General features: G+C 40.2%; 2 protein-coding genes across 3 annotated transcripts; one reads left to right on the forward strand and one right to left on the reverse strand.

Moving 5' to 3' along the window:
- Positions 1-3,781: 3,781 nt before the first annotated feature.
- LOC146549275 (uncharacterized) lies at positions 3,782-11,489 on the reverse strand. Of its 2 annotated transcripts, XM_085262296.1 has the most exons (5): positions 11,354-11,489; positions 11,130-11,226; positions 8,148-8,426; positions 4,743-4,796; positions 3,782-4,644 (listed from the first exon to the last, which is right to left on the reverse strand). In XM_085262296.1, the coding sequence occupies exons 2-5, from the start codon at positions 11,218-11,220 to the stop codon at positions 4,631-4,633; spliced, it is 438 nt and encodes a 145-aa protein (XP_085118422.1). In that variant the 5' UTR covers positions 11,221-11,226; positions 11,354-11,489; the 3' UTR covers positions 3,782-4,630. The 2 variants fall into 2 exon arrangements, with proteins under 2 accessions (XP_085118422.1, XP_085118423.1); XM_085262297.1 differs by lacking the exon at positions 11,354-11,489 and having other exon boundaries at positions 11,130-11,232.
- Positions 11,490-12,676: 1,187 nt separating this feature from the next.
- Positions 12,677-15,733, forward strand: rpl30 (ribosomal protein L30). The gene is made up of 5 exons (XM_085262883.1): positions 12,677-12,784; positions 12,901-12,949; positions 13,407-13,552; positions 14,706-14,836; positions 15,642-15,733. The coding sequence occupies exons 2-5, from the start codon at positions 12,929-12,931 to the stop codon at positions 15,692-15,694; spliced, it is 351 nt and encodes a 116-aa protein (XP_085119009.1). The 5' UTR covers positions 12,677-12,784; positions 12,901-12,928; the 3' UTR covers positions 15,695-15,733.
- The last annotated feature ends 1,912 nt before the right edge of the window (positions 15,734-17,645 follow it).

A 17,645-nucleotide genomic window follows, 5' to 3' on the forward strand; every position in this document is an offset into this window, starting at 1 on the left:
TAATCTCTTACGAACTACCTCCAACGCCTCCATGACTGGGATGCAAGTGAAGAGAGATGTAACATTGTACAAGACCATTGTTTCATCTGCCTCCATAATGACATCTCTCACCTTCTCAACAAAATCCAAGGTGTTCTGGATGTGGTGTTCAGAGCTGCCTATCAACGGGTTGAGGATCCAAGCCAGAAAAATAGAGATGTTATAGGAATTTATGAATGAACATGTGTAGTAGATTTGTGGTCTGCTTTCTTATGACAGCTGGCCTTGCATACAGGTCTCACACACATGGCAGGATTTCCCTTTATTTCATGCTGTCACGTGGTAGTTAAAAAAGCCTCTTTATTAATTTGGAGTCTTAATGAAGCCTTAAAAAACTGCGCTGCATGCACTTCTTCATGAAAGTAGCCACAAGGGGGCAGCTTTGAGCCAAGATGGTCAGAGCTTTCCTCAAATCAGTGGCCAGTTATTCTATTTAAATTATATAAGAGCTCATTGTGGTCCATTTTCAGGTCAGTGTGAGACTTTCTGCTGAATTACAGAGTGCTGAGTGTTTTAGATAGATCGGTGGGTTGTTCTGCGTCCTGGTGCGTTACTATGGTAATGAGGCTATGATTAAGGAGGCTGCTCTTAAAAGTGAGGAAGTGAATTCCCTCCTCTGTGTGTGTGTGGCCTGCTTAAGGACCTTTGAGGAAGTCAGTTAATGTCTCCCAGAGTTTGTGGAATGAGGAAGTAAAACAGATGATGAATGATTCTTTCAGAGGACTTTTATTGTGAAAATGATCAGAGGAATAAACTGAAACTCACCTCAAATTGTTTTTATTTGTGGACATGTGTTTACACATTCCTATTTATGAAGCCCGGCGTGTGTTACAGGAATACTAATATGCTGTTACTGTCCCTAATACATATAATAAAATTATCTGGAGCCTATCAGTGATCTAATGGAGGAAAAAAACAATATCCTGTGGCCACTTTGCACTAAAAAGGCCCAAAGCAAGCCAAGAAAATTCCCCCCAAACCGAACTGAAGAAGCTTCTTGGATGAGAGGTGAAACGTCTTCAAGCAACTTAAAGAAGTCCAGACGCTTTTCTTTGCAAGCTCCTTTGACTACGATGACCCGGATGACTGAGAACCTTCACAGACATTTCCCCCCAAACCATTACACCAACACTAGCAGCAGAAGCCTTAATCATATAAGGCAGGATGTTCGTGAGCTGGTGCAAGTCCTAGCTTTAGTTTCCTGTTTTTGACTGACTGACACCCAGAGTGTGGTCTTCTGCTGCTGTAGCCCAGGTTCAGAGATCCTCTTCAGCATACCTTGGTGGAAAAGCAGTTTGTGAAAGCTCAGTGTGAACTTCAGCAGGTCGTCTCGATCGTGTCTACATCCCTAAGTTCAGTTGCTGATGGGCTGATTTTGATATTTGCATTAACAAGCGGTTGAAAAGATGTGCCTAATAAAGTGGCCAGTGAGTGCATATTTTAAATAAAATTTTAAAAGTGTGTAATTCTTCCTGATGACATCCTCCTCGCCGATCATAACAGTCAGGTGTAATGGAAGCTCCGGCACCCAGAGAGCTGTAAATAGACACCACTGTGCAGGCACACAAGTGTAACCGAACCTCTCCCAGCAGGCATTGCTGCAATGGATGTTAACGCCCACCTTTCTCTCTCGCACTGCCACCTAAACCACAGGCAGGTTACTTTCCCTGACCCTGGTGAGGAGACGTTTCACTAAAACTTTGATCCTCTAAAGTCAGGCTTTATAAACACTGGTTTAAAGGACATCCGGTTAAGAGCACGTGTACAGAGTGAACCTTCACACAACTATAACTCCTTCTATAAGTGAAAGCTGGTGTATAAATGAATAATGGCTGACCCCCCACTAAATGCAGCTGCAATACTGGCAGCGCATTATTACCTTGTTTTAAAATGTCTTAAGCCGTAGATGCTGGTTTTGCTTATTGTAAATTGCATTTAAGCTTTAATAATGAGTAATAAATCTTAAGTTAAGAAAAAAATGTGCCTTTCCAGGTTGTGTGTGTGTGTGTGTGTGTGTGTGTGTGTGTGTGTGTGTGTTAGCCATCCTCAGCTGCTGCTATACACCAGCCAAAGGAACTTTCTTCCCAGCAGCTGCAAAGCACCTGTGCTTGTTGTTTTATTGCTTATCTATAATACATGGGTAAATAATCTAACCACTCATAAATAAAGCCTTTCATATTATTAGAAGCTGAAATGAACCATTCAAATTGAGATTCATAGATGGGTTCACTGATGGAAGTGAATAACTTCACCGTGGTTCTGCAAATGCATGCAAATCTAATGAAAATGTTTTCCCTCCCCAGTTTTCAGCAGTAACTTTCCTGCCAGAGCTGCCTACCAAGTCGCTGCTCTCCCCAGAGTGAGTGTTAACCACAGCTTTACACACCTTTAGCATTGTATTACATTATGACACACCCACTTTAAAGTCACTGCTACTGTGCACATATGGATGATGTCATGAATTTCATTTTTATGCTGATCGGAAACAGAAAGGTTGAAAAAGGAGGGATTTGCATTTTATTTTAAACCACAAATTAAACTATTAATCATGTTTTCCGGACTTAATTTGCTTACACTGTCACACAGCGGAGACTCTGCTGCTATTTGGACAAATGAGTAAATGTACTGCAAATGCCGTTTTTGGATTCGGTCAAATTGTATAAGCTAAACTCGTATTTTCCTCATGTTCAGTCCTGTTTTTCCACTGTTTGTTCAGTTTGGGTTAAATTTACATTAAACGCCAGGGAAACAGCTGTGCGGGGAAAAAGCACATCCTCACAGTTTCAGAGAAGCTGAATTCAGAGAATGCAGAGGGTAAATAGCAGACAGGTGCTGATCATCAAATGCACTGGATTATCTGATGATCAGCAAGTGTGAACACCTTTGTAAAAGCAGAAGTTTTGGCGGTTTGCTGGTTTGGATCATTCAGCTGTGTGTTATCAAAATGCCAAGCAGGGACATTTGTAATGATCTTATAGAAGCAAATAATGCTGCCTATCAGTCTGACTTTAAGAGAGCTGTATATAAACAAATACCTGCAAACTTCAATGAACTGAAGCAATGCTGGAAAAAAGAACAAGGCCAAATTCAAGTTATTGCTGCTAAAGGTGGATCTACAATTACAGAGTCATGGGGATCACTTGGTTTTTCATAGGACTACAGAGATTTGTACAAAAACCTTTTGCGGGGGATTTTGAATGACTGTGTGTGTTCATCTTTGGACAATATTATCATTTCATATTTTGCCTCAATCTGCGTCTCCTCCTTTTCTCCTCAGGGTGGGCTGGTGGAAATTGAGGCAATTGTTGTTCTCGGTCCTCTCTCTGACTCCAGACTAGCCGGCCGCATCATTAACAAGCTGTAGCGCCACCAAGTGTCATTATAGATTCAGTGTGGAAGCCTGATTGTATTTCCAGAGAACACCTGAAGAGCCACGCTGAATTTCACCAAAGTCTTTTTCAGTCTTTCAATATTTAAATTTACAACAGAGCAACATTGAGTTGTAACTAGTAAACAATTGCTATGAACAATTCAAAGCAATTTCCATCTTCTACAGATCATTAGAAGAAGATAGACAGGATACAACCTTTTACCTTAAAAAGAAATGGGAAGCTGAACTGACCATAACAGAGAAGGGATGGGTTAGTATGTGTGAAATACAACACAGTACAACGAATTCGCCGTTGCGGAGGGAATTTTGCTGGAAAAATTTGACGCGTTTTTTTCATTACACCCAAAATTATAAGTAAACAAAGTCCACAGAAATGTTGGAGACTGTGTGGACATTCATAGATGTCCACACATTCAGTTGTTAACACCTCAGAGGCTGCTCATTAAACAAAGAGTAGGGATCCAGTGGGACTGGACACTCAGATGGAAAAGCCCCAACATCATCTGAACCTCCTCTTGGCTTCTGGTTTGATAATTTCACTCATTAAAAAAAAAAAAATGCTGTATCACAGTGTGACATGTTTGCTTTCATCCTGCATCGAATTAAAACACAGAGAATATGTGTACTGGGTTTTATTTTAAGATCTTTTTAATTTTTCAACAGCTTATTGCTAATTACAGATTTTTGGGAATACTAAAAATCATGACACATCAGGAAAAAACCCTCTTAGATTTACGCCTACTTTAAATATGATAATAAAATCAAAGCTAGCTACCCCTCACCCCCCAAAAAAGAAATATAATATCTTCTAATATCTAATATACTTTGGCTTTCGTTTTCACAGAAACAAACTCTTAGGTTTCAAGAATAAGTTAAGGACATACAGTTTATGGTGCTATTTCATTACAGATAATAAATAGTAATCTAAGCTTCTCTCAGCTGTTTACTACCTGTTACAGATAAAGAAACCTAAGTGCTGTTGAACTCTATTCACAGTCAAAGAGGAGAGACTGCAGACATCCAGGAGGAGGAAGAAGGCACAGTGGTGACTGAGCACCCGGACTCAAAGTGGTTTCCACGGGGTCTGGATCTTGGCAACAAGACAATGTCTTTCTTTCTCATACACACACACACACACACGGACATACTTTCACTCATGCGTGCAGATAAACTCCTCTGTGCAGTCGGTCATGTCGCACGTCACTCACTGGGAGCTGGAAAAGAAACGCAGAGAGGAGGACGCATATTGGAAGAGTTCAAATACCAATTTGTGGATCATGTGACATAAAGAGGAAGCTGCCGGGATGCTCACCAGGTGTCTCGTCTGTTTTGGGCTCTGAGTCAGTCGCTCCGGCATCCCCTTTTTCTGTTTAGAAAGACAGCAAATTAAGACACGAACAAGCCGTCATATTTAAGCTGTGTTCTTCTTATTTTGGCCTTTAGGTGCTGACCAAACACTACTGTCCTCCTCTGTCCACACAGCTGGTACAAACTCTCCTGAAAACACTTGTCCCCAGTGTTACTGCACCACACACACACATTTTAGATCAGTTTGTTTAAGGTATCAGGTTATGTTATGTGAGGTTTATTAGCCCTATGACAGACTGGCCACCTGTCCAGGTGTGGTGGGCTCAAGCAGAAGAACAAAGATGAGTGTATTTTTCCAGGTTTGAGGTATTTTGTCTCTTTCACCAAGTCAGAAATGTGAAACAGCTCGATGGACTGTTAGGATACTTGCTGCCAGCATTCTCGGTTGCCTTATGATTACATTTTTAAAATATATTTATTTAAAGCCCATATTTTGACTGGACAGTGGAAAGAAGAACTGACCTTGCGACAGACTAAGACGTGCTAAGCTATTGTAGTTTAGAGTTAAAAATATAAACATAGAGCTAGAAAAACTGTGAACATAAATCACCCCCTTTCAAATGTTTTAGCACTCTAATCCTGTCAGATTTCCAGCTTGCAGCATAATGAACACAATAACCAGAACTGAGTTGAAGTGTTAGCATGTTTGCATGCAAACAAACAAAACATCTGACTGTGTTACAGCACACTCCCAAAGTATTGTTGTAGTCTGAAGTGCAGATTTTGCATGAACTTGAACTAAAGCCTCCCTCCCAAACAGAAAAGGAAATTAATCTCCATGCAAACACCTTTAATCTGAAGGTGTTAAAACTTATATTGCAGAACTAGGAATAGCAGATTTCCAGCAAGTCGTTCCTTAAAAACAACCTGTAGCTGCGTCAGAGGTGGACGAGCCGCTCTGTCAGCTCTGCTTATGTGACACTCGATCCTCTCTCTCCACTGGCTGTGAAATGGAGGCGTGGAGGCTCAGCCGTCCCGACATCGCTCGTCGCTGGTGGAAGCCCTATATGTGTTGGAACGCTCTAGTTTCTATGTGGACTCAGATTGCATCTTAATGATACCACAGTGACAACAAAGTGTTGGCAACACAAACACATGCTCCATCCAGCATCTCTACACAGGGCTGTGGCCATATTTGAACTCAAAGTGAGTGAAGTTGGATGGCGCAGGGGGTGAAGATCATGATTTTCTAACTATAATGATTAAATGATGAACAGTTAATCTGTGAGACACATCCATGAAGATTTTATGGTAGCATTACTTCATGAATATTTTTTGTACAATTTTTATTCCACTTTTGGAAACTCTAGGAAGCCTACAGTCTGAGAGCAAAGTGCTCTGTTGGGATAATATGGCTGTATGAGGTCTATAGTCATGATGGGGACTAAGCAATCAGTGCTTTGGATCTGGAGACGCTAATATTGTCTCTCTTTCCAGTTACCGTCAGAGTGTTTAGACAATCTGAATTGTAAAAATATCACTATAGTCTAGGACTATGAATGTAAGTCTAAGAATAAACTTTATCACAAGGGAAATTTTTAAAATTAATTTTAAAAGTAGAGCGACTATCTGTCTCCTAAACCCTGACAGCTCTAGGAAACTCTATTAAACACAAGTAAGCCAGCAGAGAACAAAGTGAGGTCTTTAACATTTGATGGGGCCTGATTATTCATGATTTTGCATGTGAGGAGACAGGTTTTAAATTCAAGTCTGGATTAAAAAGGGAGCCAGTGAAAAAAAGCCAATATGGGAAAAACATGCTCTCTCTTTCTAGTCCCTGTTAGCGCTCTCACTGCAGTGTTTTGGATCAACTGGAGGCTTTTCAGGGAAATTTTAGGAAAACCTGATAAGGAAAAGGAAATCCAATAGTCAAGTCTGAAAGTAGCACATGCATAAAACAGTTTTTCAGCATTGCTCTGAGACATGGGCATTCATGCTTCTATTTTGTGGCTAAAAATTACTCCAAGAATCATCACAGATCTTAGACTGAAGACACAAGAATACATTTTTATAAATAAGCAACATTCACTTAATTTCGCCCACTACAGCAGCATCGAGTCTCATAGAAGCTAAAACCTCTAAAAAGTTTGGTGTTTGATGTTTAACCTGCCACCCTGCTCGGCCCGCTTTACTGCAATGAACACTTTGCATCAGACAAAGAGGAAAATGAAGTTGACCTCATCATCATTTGCTACCTGCTCGTCATTTGCATCACTAAGTAACTTTGTGATAGCAGTGAGTGCAATGCTGCTCTTGTCATGCAGCTTCCTACAGAGCACTTCCATGTATAGATGATCGCTGGCGGACAGGCATGCAGAGCTATTATCACAATGCAGGTCTGAAGAGCCTGCTGAGGTGCTGTCTTGGAAGTTACAGCAGAAATTTCTAATTTAGAGTCCTACTCACAGCAGAGGGCTGGGAGGCAAAGCAAACACAACAAATGCTTTATTTCCAAGTTTAAATCACACAAATATCCTCAATGCTTTTGGCCAAACAAAAGCTATCAGCTATTTTTATCCTCTATCAAAATGTCAAATCCCTTAATGACAGCTGCCAGGTTTTAATAAATGTTACATTTTACAAGGTAAACCCTCAACAACATCACGCTTTGTGTGTGTTTCAGTCAGTGAAACTTCAACAAGTAGTCTAATCCACGACTACACAAAAGCGTGTAATTAAAAGAATTCATACGAAAATTTAACCTGATCAGTTAAGCTTGTGCAATATGCAGACAGATCCTTTAATAGGTACTGATCATAGGTGTGACCTGGAAACGCATTCTTGTGGCCACCCCGGTGTGTTCATTAGAGGCCAAAGTCATGCCAGTGTGTTGTTGGATACTGCGTAGTTACTACAGTTGCGGAGGAACTAAAAGCGGAAGAGACATTACGTACCTTTGTACTGCGGCATCCCATGTTGAGGTGGAATAGCACCACTCAGGTTACTGTTGTACATTTTATCCATCACTTGTTTGGACACATTAATTATGCGACTACTGTGGTAACTTGTTCAAGAGGTGTCAAGAGAGAAAATCTTCCACTCCAAATGTTCTGAAGTGTCATTTTAAGTAACCCAACTTATGCACGCACACACAGGTTCTTGTCCTTGTCTGCCTGATACGTTTCACGAGGATGTGAGCAGCGATTCCCATAAATGTTCACCTTTGCATGAATTACAACGAGCATTTATAATGTGCATGTTTATAAGCTCAGACTGAAGATACAGTGGTGTTGTCATGTGCAGAAGAATTCAAAATAAAACATTAAAACATTACAGATTCTAAGAATATATGTAGTAAAAGGCCTTTTGTGAGTATTTAACCTCATTCCTGTTTGTGACTCCCGCCTACCTGGCTCTGGGGCAGGAGCTTCAGCCTCTGAGGAGCTTGCTGCTGTCTCAGCGGTGCTGTCTCCTGCTGCTGCTGAAGTCTCAGCGGGCGGGCTGCTGGCTGCATCCTGAGACTCTTCTGCTGCTGGTGGAGTTGCAGCTGTGGTGTCTGCAGACGCGGCTGTCACGGCAGGCTCTTCAGCAGGCTCATCTCCAGGCTTGGCATCGCTTCCCTCAGCAGGTGTCTGGTCTGGAATAGTTTCACTGTCCTCAGCTACATTCCCATTTTCATTGGCCGCTCCTGTTAGCAGAAAAAAGCATGAGCAAACATTCATTCAGGCCGTTTATTTGGATAATATGAACAGCTAGTTTTATAGATTACAGCTGCAATATAGATTACAGTAGATATATAGTTTAAACACAGTAATAATGGCTTTCACTTAAAGCCAGACATATTATAAGGTATTTATATTATCAATATTAGTGAAAATATGATACAATGTTGACAAAAAACTCTGTTTATATCATATATGTACAATAAGAGTGAAAGTCCCGAGCAGTGACTGTGAGCCACAGCCTCGTATAGCACAGTTTGACACCAGGGTCATTTTCACTTTTGGTTACCAATGGTGATCAGGTTCTGCGGATAATTTTCAGTGCTCCTTTAGCTGAAATTGATTTTAAACACTCATAGTATTTTTCTATAAAGCTTTCTGTTTCACCTCACAGATCGTTGAAATCAGTGGACCTTGAGTTAAGTTTAATTTACCAATTCAAAAGAAGTCATTTGAGGACACGGTGGAATATAGAGATCTAAAAAACGAAGCATATCTGCTAAGAACAAGCATTCCTGAGTGATACTCTGGTAGGATCAATATTGTGTTTCCTTTGCCTCAGTTTATTTTTTGCTTGTTTTCCCTCCATGATGGCATCACAGGTCACTTATCCAAAACCAGAGGGAAGAGTTCATCTGTGACCGGCCCATGTTAGGCCACAAATATTCTATTAACATCATCCAACAGTGGATAACTAATTCTATTTATTTTTGACTGTGAATGTTTGAATGCAAACCATGGAAGCAGGAAGAGCTGAGAATCCATGCACTGCTTCTAAAACACAGGGCTAAAGTATAAAAAGCAAAAAAAACAAAACACAGCACGAAGAACCAATGCTCACACATAAAAGGAGCCTGACAGGAAGTTAATGTTTCTATTACTGAGGTTAATAAACACTTAAATACTCAAACAGCACAGTTCTATAAACAGGTTGCTGCGTGACAGGGTGCATCACTTCCCTGTTGACTTTTTTCGGAAGAATTTGCATTGCAGGTATTTGCATGGATCACAAAAGTCTTAACTCTCAACTTTTAATATTCTCAAAGCTCCTCGAAGCTTGGCGAAGAAGCAAATTACTTCTTGAAACAGGTGTCACGAAGGAGCAGTGACGACAACATAAAACTTCAGAAAACATTATTCTACATGCTGTCTTTGTGATTTTGGGTCATAATTGGAAAAGTTGAATGAAGGCTGCTGATTTAAGGGGACCAATAAAGCCCACATAGACTGCATGTAAAAGATAAGATAAGATAAGATAAGATAAGATAAAAAGAACTTTATTTATCCCGAGGGAAATTCTTTTGTCATACACATGCTCAATGCAGCAAGAGAGATATCAAATAACTGTAACAAGTAACAATACAAATATATCCTGGATGTAGATGGATAAACTGATCAAGCCTAATTCTAGACTAGATCCTCTGTTCATTTTTTGCCATGTCTGTCTGCACTGAAATAACTTGTCTTTAAATCAACAAACTTTTCCTCCTCCTCCTCTGTTGGGAGTGACAAGTGACTTTCAGTGAAACGAGTCAGGCACATGCAAACTTAAGAAAACATCCTGATGGATTTCCATGTGACCTCTAAGACACTATTTCCAGAGCACAGGCGGGAGTCACAAACAGGAATGAGCTGTTTAATTCCATGCTGCTGGGAAATTTACTCACATACTTATTAAGCAAATTTCTCCTTGTCACTTTAACAGGGTCAGTGGTTTATCAGCTAAGTCCATGAAAGTACTGACTTCTGTGTATGTGTCTCTATGCTTTCAGGGCAGTAAGCAGCCTGTAATGAGTGCAAAGAGACACTTGCTCAGAGGTGGTCTCACTTAGTGAATCTTTTACCAGTTTTTCTTTCACTTATGTCAAACAATGCTTAAGCCTGCAGAACTGCACACTCACATTTCCACCATTCAAATGCATCAAAAGTTTTGTAAAAAATGACACTTAAAAAAAATTGAACATATTTTTTTTAATCTTGAAACGCACCACAGCTGGGGCCATCGCTGACCTACTACAACAAAGGAGCGTCCAGAGTGGCTTCTCCATTTCCTAATGAAACTGTAGACTGTCACTAAATCTGCTTTCGTGCCCCCGTCTCTCTCGAAGAGAGGACAGAGCCAGGAACCACCGTTAAATAATGACAATAAACTTTCCCATCCTGTCACAGTGGAGCTCTGCCTCATTAAAAATAAAGACATCAGATGCTGTACATTTGCATTTAGACCAAGTCCTTATCAGAACAGTGCTCACTTCAGTATAATTAAAGGGATGATGCAACATTCCTACCAGCATGTTAGAAAGTTATTTACTGTGTTGACTGAATGAAAATAACCATATAAATTTGTTAATCAAACCCTTTTTGAATAACAAATCTGAATTCAATAGAAATTAAGTTTAGAAACAGATGCAAAGTTATTTTTTAACTATATGATGTCGTTTTTTTTGGATGAGAGCTTTGTTTCCAGTCAAACTCTCACATATTTACTGTGACAAAATAAAACAATATCAAATTTGTCCACTTGCAAGATACTTGCAGTGAATGGCACATATCTCCCGACTGGACAGATGTTTATGTTTTCAGAAATCTCACTACCTTTATTTAATATCATATACTTTACAAGTATAAATGTTTTTTGTTCTTTTTGTTTTTTTCTTTCTTTGTCTCACCTGTAGTGCTGGCTCCGTTGCTCTCCTCGAGCTTAGCGCTTGGTCGAGTCGTATCTACCGCTGAAGTTTGGGTACTGGTGGAGCATCCCATCCTGCCCTGTGCACACAGAGGACTGTGAGCTCAAAGTTAAGAGGTGAGGACTGACTGTGCCTGCACTGATGACGTCGTGCATATATATCGCTTCTGTAAAATGAGAAACCCTCGGAGGACAGCCTAAACGCACCGTCTGGTCGCTAAATTCCTTCAGTTCCGTGCGTAATTACGCACATTTCCTGCAGTAAACGACTTCAGGTTGTTGTGTTGTGGTTGCAGGTCTCCAGTTGGGCACGCAGGTGAAATGTTGGCTTTTGTTGTGTACTGTAACTTAGGCTGTTTCCCTGAGGCTGGCTCAGGGACGAAAATACATTATTCAGTCAGAGCGCAAAGGCCACCTCTTGGGGCGGGGAAAGTGAAGCGCGACGCTCTCGCCACACCAACAAATAGCTCTACTGCCGACGTGCCACTGAGCAAACATCAATAGTAAATAGCCCTAATGCTGGTATAGCTTACAAAATATTTAATTTAGCCTTGAGTTTGTCATTTTTTATATTAATTAGCTTGCTTAACTGTAATATTAGAATTTAAGTCATGATCATTTTAATTATATAGCAGACGGTCTTTGACCCAAAATGCTTAACAGGCGCACACATCTGTAATTCAGGTCTCAAGAGCCTAATTGTATAATTACATTTGCATAAACAGACAACATAATAAAATGGATAATTAAAAAATAATAACAAAAAACATATATATATAAAAACAGTCAAAATAATAGAAAACATTTGTGTGACCAATCCACGCGGGACCTCAGACTTGACCAAAAGCAACTGAAAATATGTTGGTCTTAAGAGCCGATTTAATTTTTTAAATTGTTGAAGTTCTTATGAGGTGTGGCAAGCTATTCCAGAGTTGGGGGAGCAATGTCAGCATTTAGTTTTTAAACATGAAGATGGCACTGAACTCAATGAACTCGAGGCAAATTACGGAGTTGAAAAGATTCCATTCACCATTTGATTGTCAGAAGTATAGAAAATATTCATAACAAACCAAACTAATAATCGATGATTGATTTGATACTAAAAATCGACTTAAAGCAGCCTAATTACATTAAAAGTAGGACACTGGGTGAAGAGGACTCAGTTAGATCGCTGCAGCGAATTTCAAAATAAAAGCACAACCGTTCGGAAGTGGTAAAGTACAATCTTTAAACAACACATCGCTTTTTAACACTGATTAAAAATAGTTAATCTTCTGAGTTATTATTTATTATATTATGCAAATGACATTTAGTTGCATGAATCCATTTATGTATTGCTTTTAATATTTAGGCATACTAAAGACTACCATAATACACATTTTTTTAATGTAAAACACCACAGATTTGCTTAAGTTTAGCTATAACATATTGTTTAATTAATTAATTTTTTAGTAAAAGGCTAAGTAAAATGTTTCAAATAGACGCGTTTGTCCACTATATATCTCACTGCAGAAGTATCTGAAAACGACCCTTAGCCGCCTGCCCAGTCCTGTTCTGCGCATGCTCGCCGAAGTGATACGAGCGCAGTGCACCATGGGACTTCCTTTCTCTCCGAGGCCATATTGGAGTTAACTCACAGTAAGACGAGCTCCGAGTTTTATTTATAAAATAAATATGATTTTCGCCACATTTTCACATTTTGCTGTGACCCACTCTTTAACGACAGTCCTCTGCTATCCTCCTTCTGCCCGCAGGTTGGCCGGTCCGGACTAAACCGCAAACATGGTGGCCGCAAAGAAGACGGTGAGCGAGGCCGGAGTGCACGCGCTACTGCACGGCCAGGCTTCACGTGGAGACGTGTAACTGCCGGGGCCTGCTAGCTAGCGCTGTAGTACTCCGCTTAAAACTTGATATTTCTACTCAGTGTCACTTAGTGTTGATTTTTTGCTGCTTTAAATCTTATGAAATACTTGATTGTTATGACAGTGTTTATTAGTGGCCGCCCGTTTAGTTCATGTTTAACTGTACCGGCAGTAGAGCTAATGCTAATTCATAAAATCTAATAGAAAATGACGACAGCAACGTGGACCCTTCCCCCTTTAATATAAAGTTAAAACATGTTTAAATGTGTGCGCTTTTTATGTGTCCTATTATAGTTATCATATTTATTATATTCGATATGTAGTGGAGTGTGAGAGGTGTGTAGCTCCTGTACTGTCACCGACTTCAGATTTTGATATATGTGTGTGTCTGTGTTCAGAAAAAGTCTATGGAGTCCATCAACTCCCGTCTCCAGCTGGTGATGAAAAGCGGAAAATACGTCCTGGGCTACAAACAGTCCCAGAAGATGATCCGTCAGGGAAAAGCCAAGTTGGTTATCCTGGCCAACAACTGCCCAGCTCTCAGGTATATTAAGACTTTCCTAAATATATTTTTCTATACACTATTTTAGCTAAGGAATTGAAAGGGATTCAGTGTGCTACAAAGAACTATGACAAGTTTAACAATAAAAGGAATTCTTTATTTCTTTATTATTTAAAAAAAAAAAAATTAAGTGAAGTGAGGTTAATTAATGGGAGGGCACTGATGCAAACATAAATTGGTATTACCTTATTGAGCTGCTACATATGTGCTAGTGAATAAGACGACATTCACCAGTGAATGTTTCTATTGTTTGTTGTTTCACATCAGTATTATTCAGGCTAAATGTTCAAAGATGGCGTAATAATGAGCAAAAACATAAATAGTTCAACTAATTTTCAATAGTAAGAATCTGTGTACCTGCAAAGTAAATGACTAATTATCAACACTTTCTCTAAATCTTACTGCATTGATCATAGTGTATGTATATATGTCTGTATGTACCCTGCCTCCATTGCCACTCTGAACAAAATTTTACACAAACATCGTCACACATGGAGAGGTTATTTAGAAGTTATACACCCCAGTTGTTTGGATTTTCATATCTATTATCTTCCTGTGAAGGTGGTGATACGTTTTCCGTTTGTGTGTGTTTGGTTTAACGTACGTTGCTTGGATGCAGGCGTGAGGCAGGTGGTCTATCAGATAGTTGGTCCCATCCTTGTAATTTCTGTGCAGGTTGGAAGGTTGTACTTGTTGCGCTGTCTTTTAGTGCAGAGGCACAAAAGTATACATGTGTAAACTTAATTTTCAGTAGGTAAGGACAGCTACATGTTTGATGTAATCATACTCATGTGATACAGCTAGCAGATGCCAGTCATAATTCAGAAAAGTTTGGGATCTCTGCTATTTATTGTACACTAATTGTCTCCAATATTGATTTGTAGAAGATGCTGAGATATTCATTACAATTTTAACAAATTTCATCTAAATGTTGATTATAAAGTGGTTAACTCAAAAAAACAATGTGCAGAAACTTCTCTACAGTCAGTATAATCAAGTGTTAGAAGGATCTATGGCTGTACTTATCTGCACTTGTTTCTTTATATTTTAAATTGTCTTGTGTCAGCTTTACCCTTTGTTGCAGTATTTGACCACATGTGCGTTTGGCTCACATTTACCTTTATTACCTGTCCAGGAAATCTGAGATTGAATACTATGCTATGCTGGCCAAGACTGGTGTCCACCACTACAGTGGAAACAACATCGAGTTGGGCACAGCCTGCGGCAAATACTACAGGGTGTGCACACTGGCTATCATCGACCCTGGTGAGTACTCATTTTTGTTGTGAAACCTATCTTCACTGAACCACTTCTTAACCTCCACAGGAATTAGATGTTATATACGCTGTGGGAGAAAGTGTTAAAAAAGCCCAGTGGGATGTTTGAGGCACCAGCTGGTGTGCATCACTGCCTGCAAGTTAAATTGATTTGTGGGCGGCGAGTTCACAAACATAAATCTAAAAGAATTTCAGCCAAAACAATATTTTAGTTCCCTAGGAGATATTAAACGTTCCAGATGTAACTATCTTAGTTAACAAGTACTAGAGGGACAGCATTTAACACATAATATGGAGAGTAGCCAGGAGGGAATGATTGTCTTTAGGTCTTTGTTTTAGCACCCTGTTCTTAGTTTGAAAAGCCACTGGGACAAATGACCATAATCCATGAATCAACATAACATTCAAAACAAGCTTTAAAATGACAGTAAATATCTCAAAAGTGACAGATCTGACACTGATATGGTGGACTTCCCTGGGGAGTAGATTGACCCCCCCCCCCCCCCCCCCCCCCCTCCTCTCTTGAGCCTGTTAGAGGCAGATGCTGTCACTAGTCCCACTCAGGACTAGTGGTTTGCTAGATGAATGCTAGTCAGAGCTTTTAGTTGAACTGCCAGCACTTTACAGTCAGTTTATATAGAGATCTTCCAGTGGCAACATTTATCCTCACAATGTCATTATTGTTTTATTTGTGTGGGGCATTTAAAGACATGCAGCATTTCTTCAGGCGGTATAAGTGTGCGTCTTTGTATATGTGGCAGTGACTCTGACTCTGCTCCTCTTTTCCTCTTCAGGCGATTCTGACATCATCAGGAGCATGCCGGAACAGCAGCAGCCTGCTCAGTAGATCTGTTGTTATAAATAAAGTTGGTGTTAACAGAAAGAAGCTGCTGTCTTTTCATTTCTGATTGCTGTAACCTTTTCTCTCCTGTGTAGACAGTTACAGGAAGCTGTTTAAAGAGGTCTTTCTTCATAGGATTGTCACCTCATAAACCACCAGGATCTGACCATTTATCACACAGTCAAAATTATGCCATTTTATTTTGTTTCCCCGTCACTTACATAAAGCTTCGGGATGACTGTGTGCTGCACTGTGACTGTATTTGAGTAAGGACACTTCAGTCACAGGCATTAAAAGCTTTAAAAGGTGTTGGCTACATTTGTTACACATAAAGTTGATGTCCTCTGGATCTTCAATGCTAGAACCAAAAACAAAGTGGTGCAGGTCTCTTGTAAACATAGCTGACTTGATTTTTAAAATAAACCCCTTCTCTAAATGCAGACTTAATAAATTTAGCCTCCTGGTTGTCAGTCACTCTTTAAAAGCCTCAGATTAATATTGTCGATGTAATCTTTTATGTAACTCATCTGGAGATTTTAACCGGCATGAACAAGTGTAGGTGATGAGCAGCATCATTTCTCAGCGCTTGTGTAACGTCAGTGTGTTGGACAAGTCTTGTATGCTGTGAGTTCACATGTAGCAGGGCTCCCGGCAGTCACTGAAACGCATAACTGGTGTTAACCAATCCATGAGGCTGTGGAGTTTCTGTGTAGCTTTTTACTTCTACAGAGGTCACGGCGTGGCCACAAAAATCCTCTGCTGTAGCGGATGCCTTGCTGAAGGGCAGTTTGGTAGCGTGGGTGGATAAAGCTGATTAATCCTTTCATGTTTAACTGCTGATGCACGTCAGACTGAGGCTGACTCGGGCCTTTTTTATTTTTTTGGTGCCCTAAATTGTAGCAGTTGCATCAGTTGTATTAAAAAGGAGAAGCCTGCTCTCAGGATTTCATCTGAGAGAGAACCACTCAGGGAAACATGAACAATTCAGAGCAATGGCAGATAGACAGGGGGCCTTACATATGACAGAATAAAGAAAAGTTTGCCTGAGGAGCAGAGAAAACAATCTGAGGATGACCATGTGATGTGATCTTAAGGCTCTGAGCACACTGGGTTTATCTCCCATAGACCTATTTTTAGAAAACGGCACATTAAAAATGAGATTTTAACAAAGTATCCAAATCTTTCTTAAAACAATGGAAATGTGCATGGACCAACTTAGTGATTTTAAACTTTAACATCACCATATGTGTTTAGCATTGATCATAATAATTTTAAAAATGCTGGTAACCCCCACACATATCTTACATCCCCAGCAGCCAGGGCTTAATAAAAACTGGCTCTGGTTCGAGCCTTGAATGCAGCAGACTAGTAAAGATGCCTTTCAAAGTGAGACATCCATGGGTTTCACTGAGGACTGAGACATCACACCTCTGCTGATCAAGGCTCCCCATTAAAATCAGAATTCAATTCACAGGTCTGGTTTTGACCTCTAGCACTCTGAATGGTGAGCATCAGCGAGCAAGAGGGCTCTAATGGCACGCGGTTTGTTATCAATCCCTACATCTAATGGAGACAAAACCTTTACAGTTGTGGAGATCAATCTGTGACCTGTAATCTTAGTGGACTCGTTCACAAAGCAGCATGGCTGGACTGGCGATTTTTCATTTTTAATGGCCAATGGTCTTTTTTTTGTTGTTTGCTTGTTTTGGGGTTTTGTTTTTTTTGGGGGGGCGGGGGTATAAACAGTGAAAGGTGGTGGATTGGCCAGATGCTGGCAGATGTGTAAAAATAACTCCGTTGTTTGGTGGTGGCTATGGTGGAGCTTCCACAGATGCCAGCGGGTAGATGAGGGAAAGGGGAGGCAGGAGGAGGAGAGACCCGAGGCAGCCGCCGGTCCGAGTGTCAGGTGAACTGAACTTCAGGTGAGAAGTTATAACCTGCAGTCTAAGTTTAGGTG

This window comes from Mchenga conophoros, linkage group LG22 (genome assembly GCF_057382185.1).
Source record: "Mchenga conophoros isolate Kocher_MC1m ecotype Shallow Benthic linkage group LG22, M_conophoros_male_GT1.1, whole genome shotgun sequence".
Taxonomy (NCBI): Eukaryota; Metazoa; Chordata; class Actinopteri; order Cichliformes; family Cichlidae; genus Mchenga; species Mchenga conophoros.

Coding starts and splice junctions, on each gene's coding strand:
- LOC146549275 (XM_085262296.1), bottom strand. CDS start 11,220: ATGGGATGCTCCACCAGTACCCAAACTTCAGCGGTAGATACGACTCGA. Junction 8,427..11,129: donor CAACGGAGCCAGCACTACAG/GTGAGACAAAGA, acceptor TTCTGCTAACAG/GAGCGGCCAATGAAAATGGG. Junction 4,797..8,147: donor AGCTCCTGCCCCAGAGCCAG/GTAGGCGGGAGT, acceptor CTTTCTAAACAG/AAAAAGGGGATGCCGGAGCG.
- rpl30 (XM_085262883.1), top strand. CDS start 12,929: ATGGTGGCCGCAAAGAAGACG. Junction 12,950..13,406: donor TGGTGGCCGCAAAGAAGACG/GTGAGCGAGGCC, acceptor GTCTGTGTTCAG/AAAAAGTCTATGGAGTCCAT. Junction 14,837..15,641: donor ACTGGCTATCATCGACCCTG/GTGAGTACTCAT, acceptor TTTCCTCTTCAG/GCGATTCTGACATCATCAGG.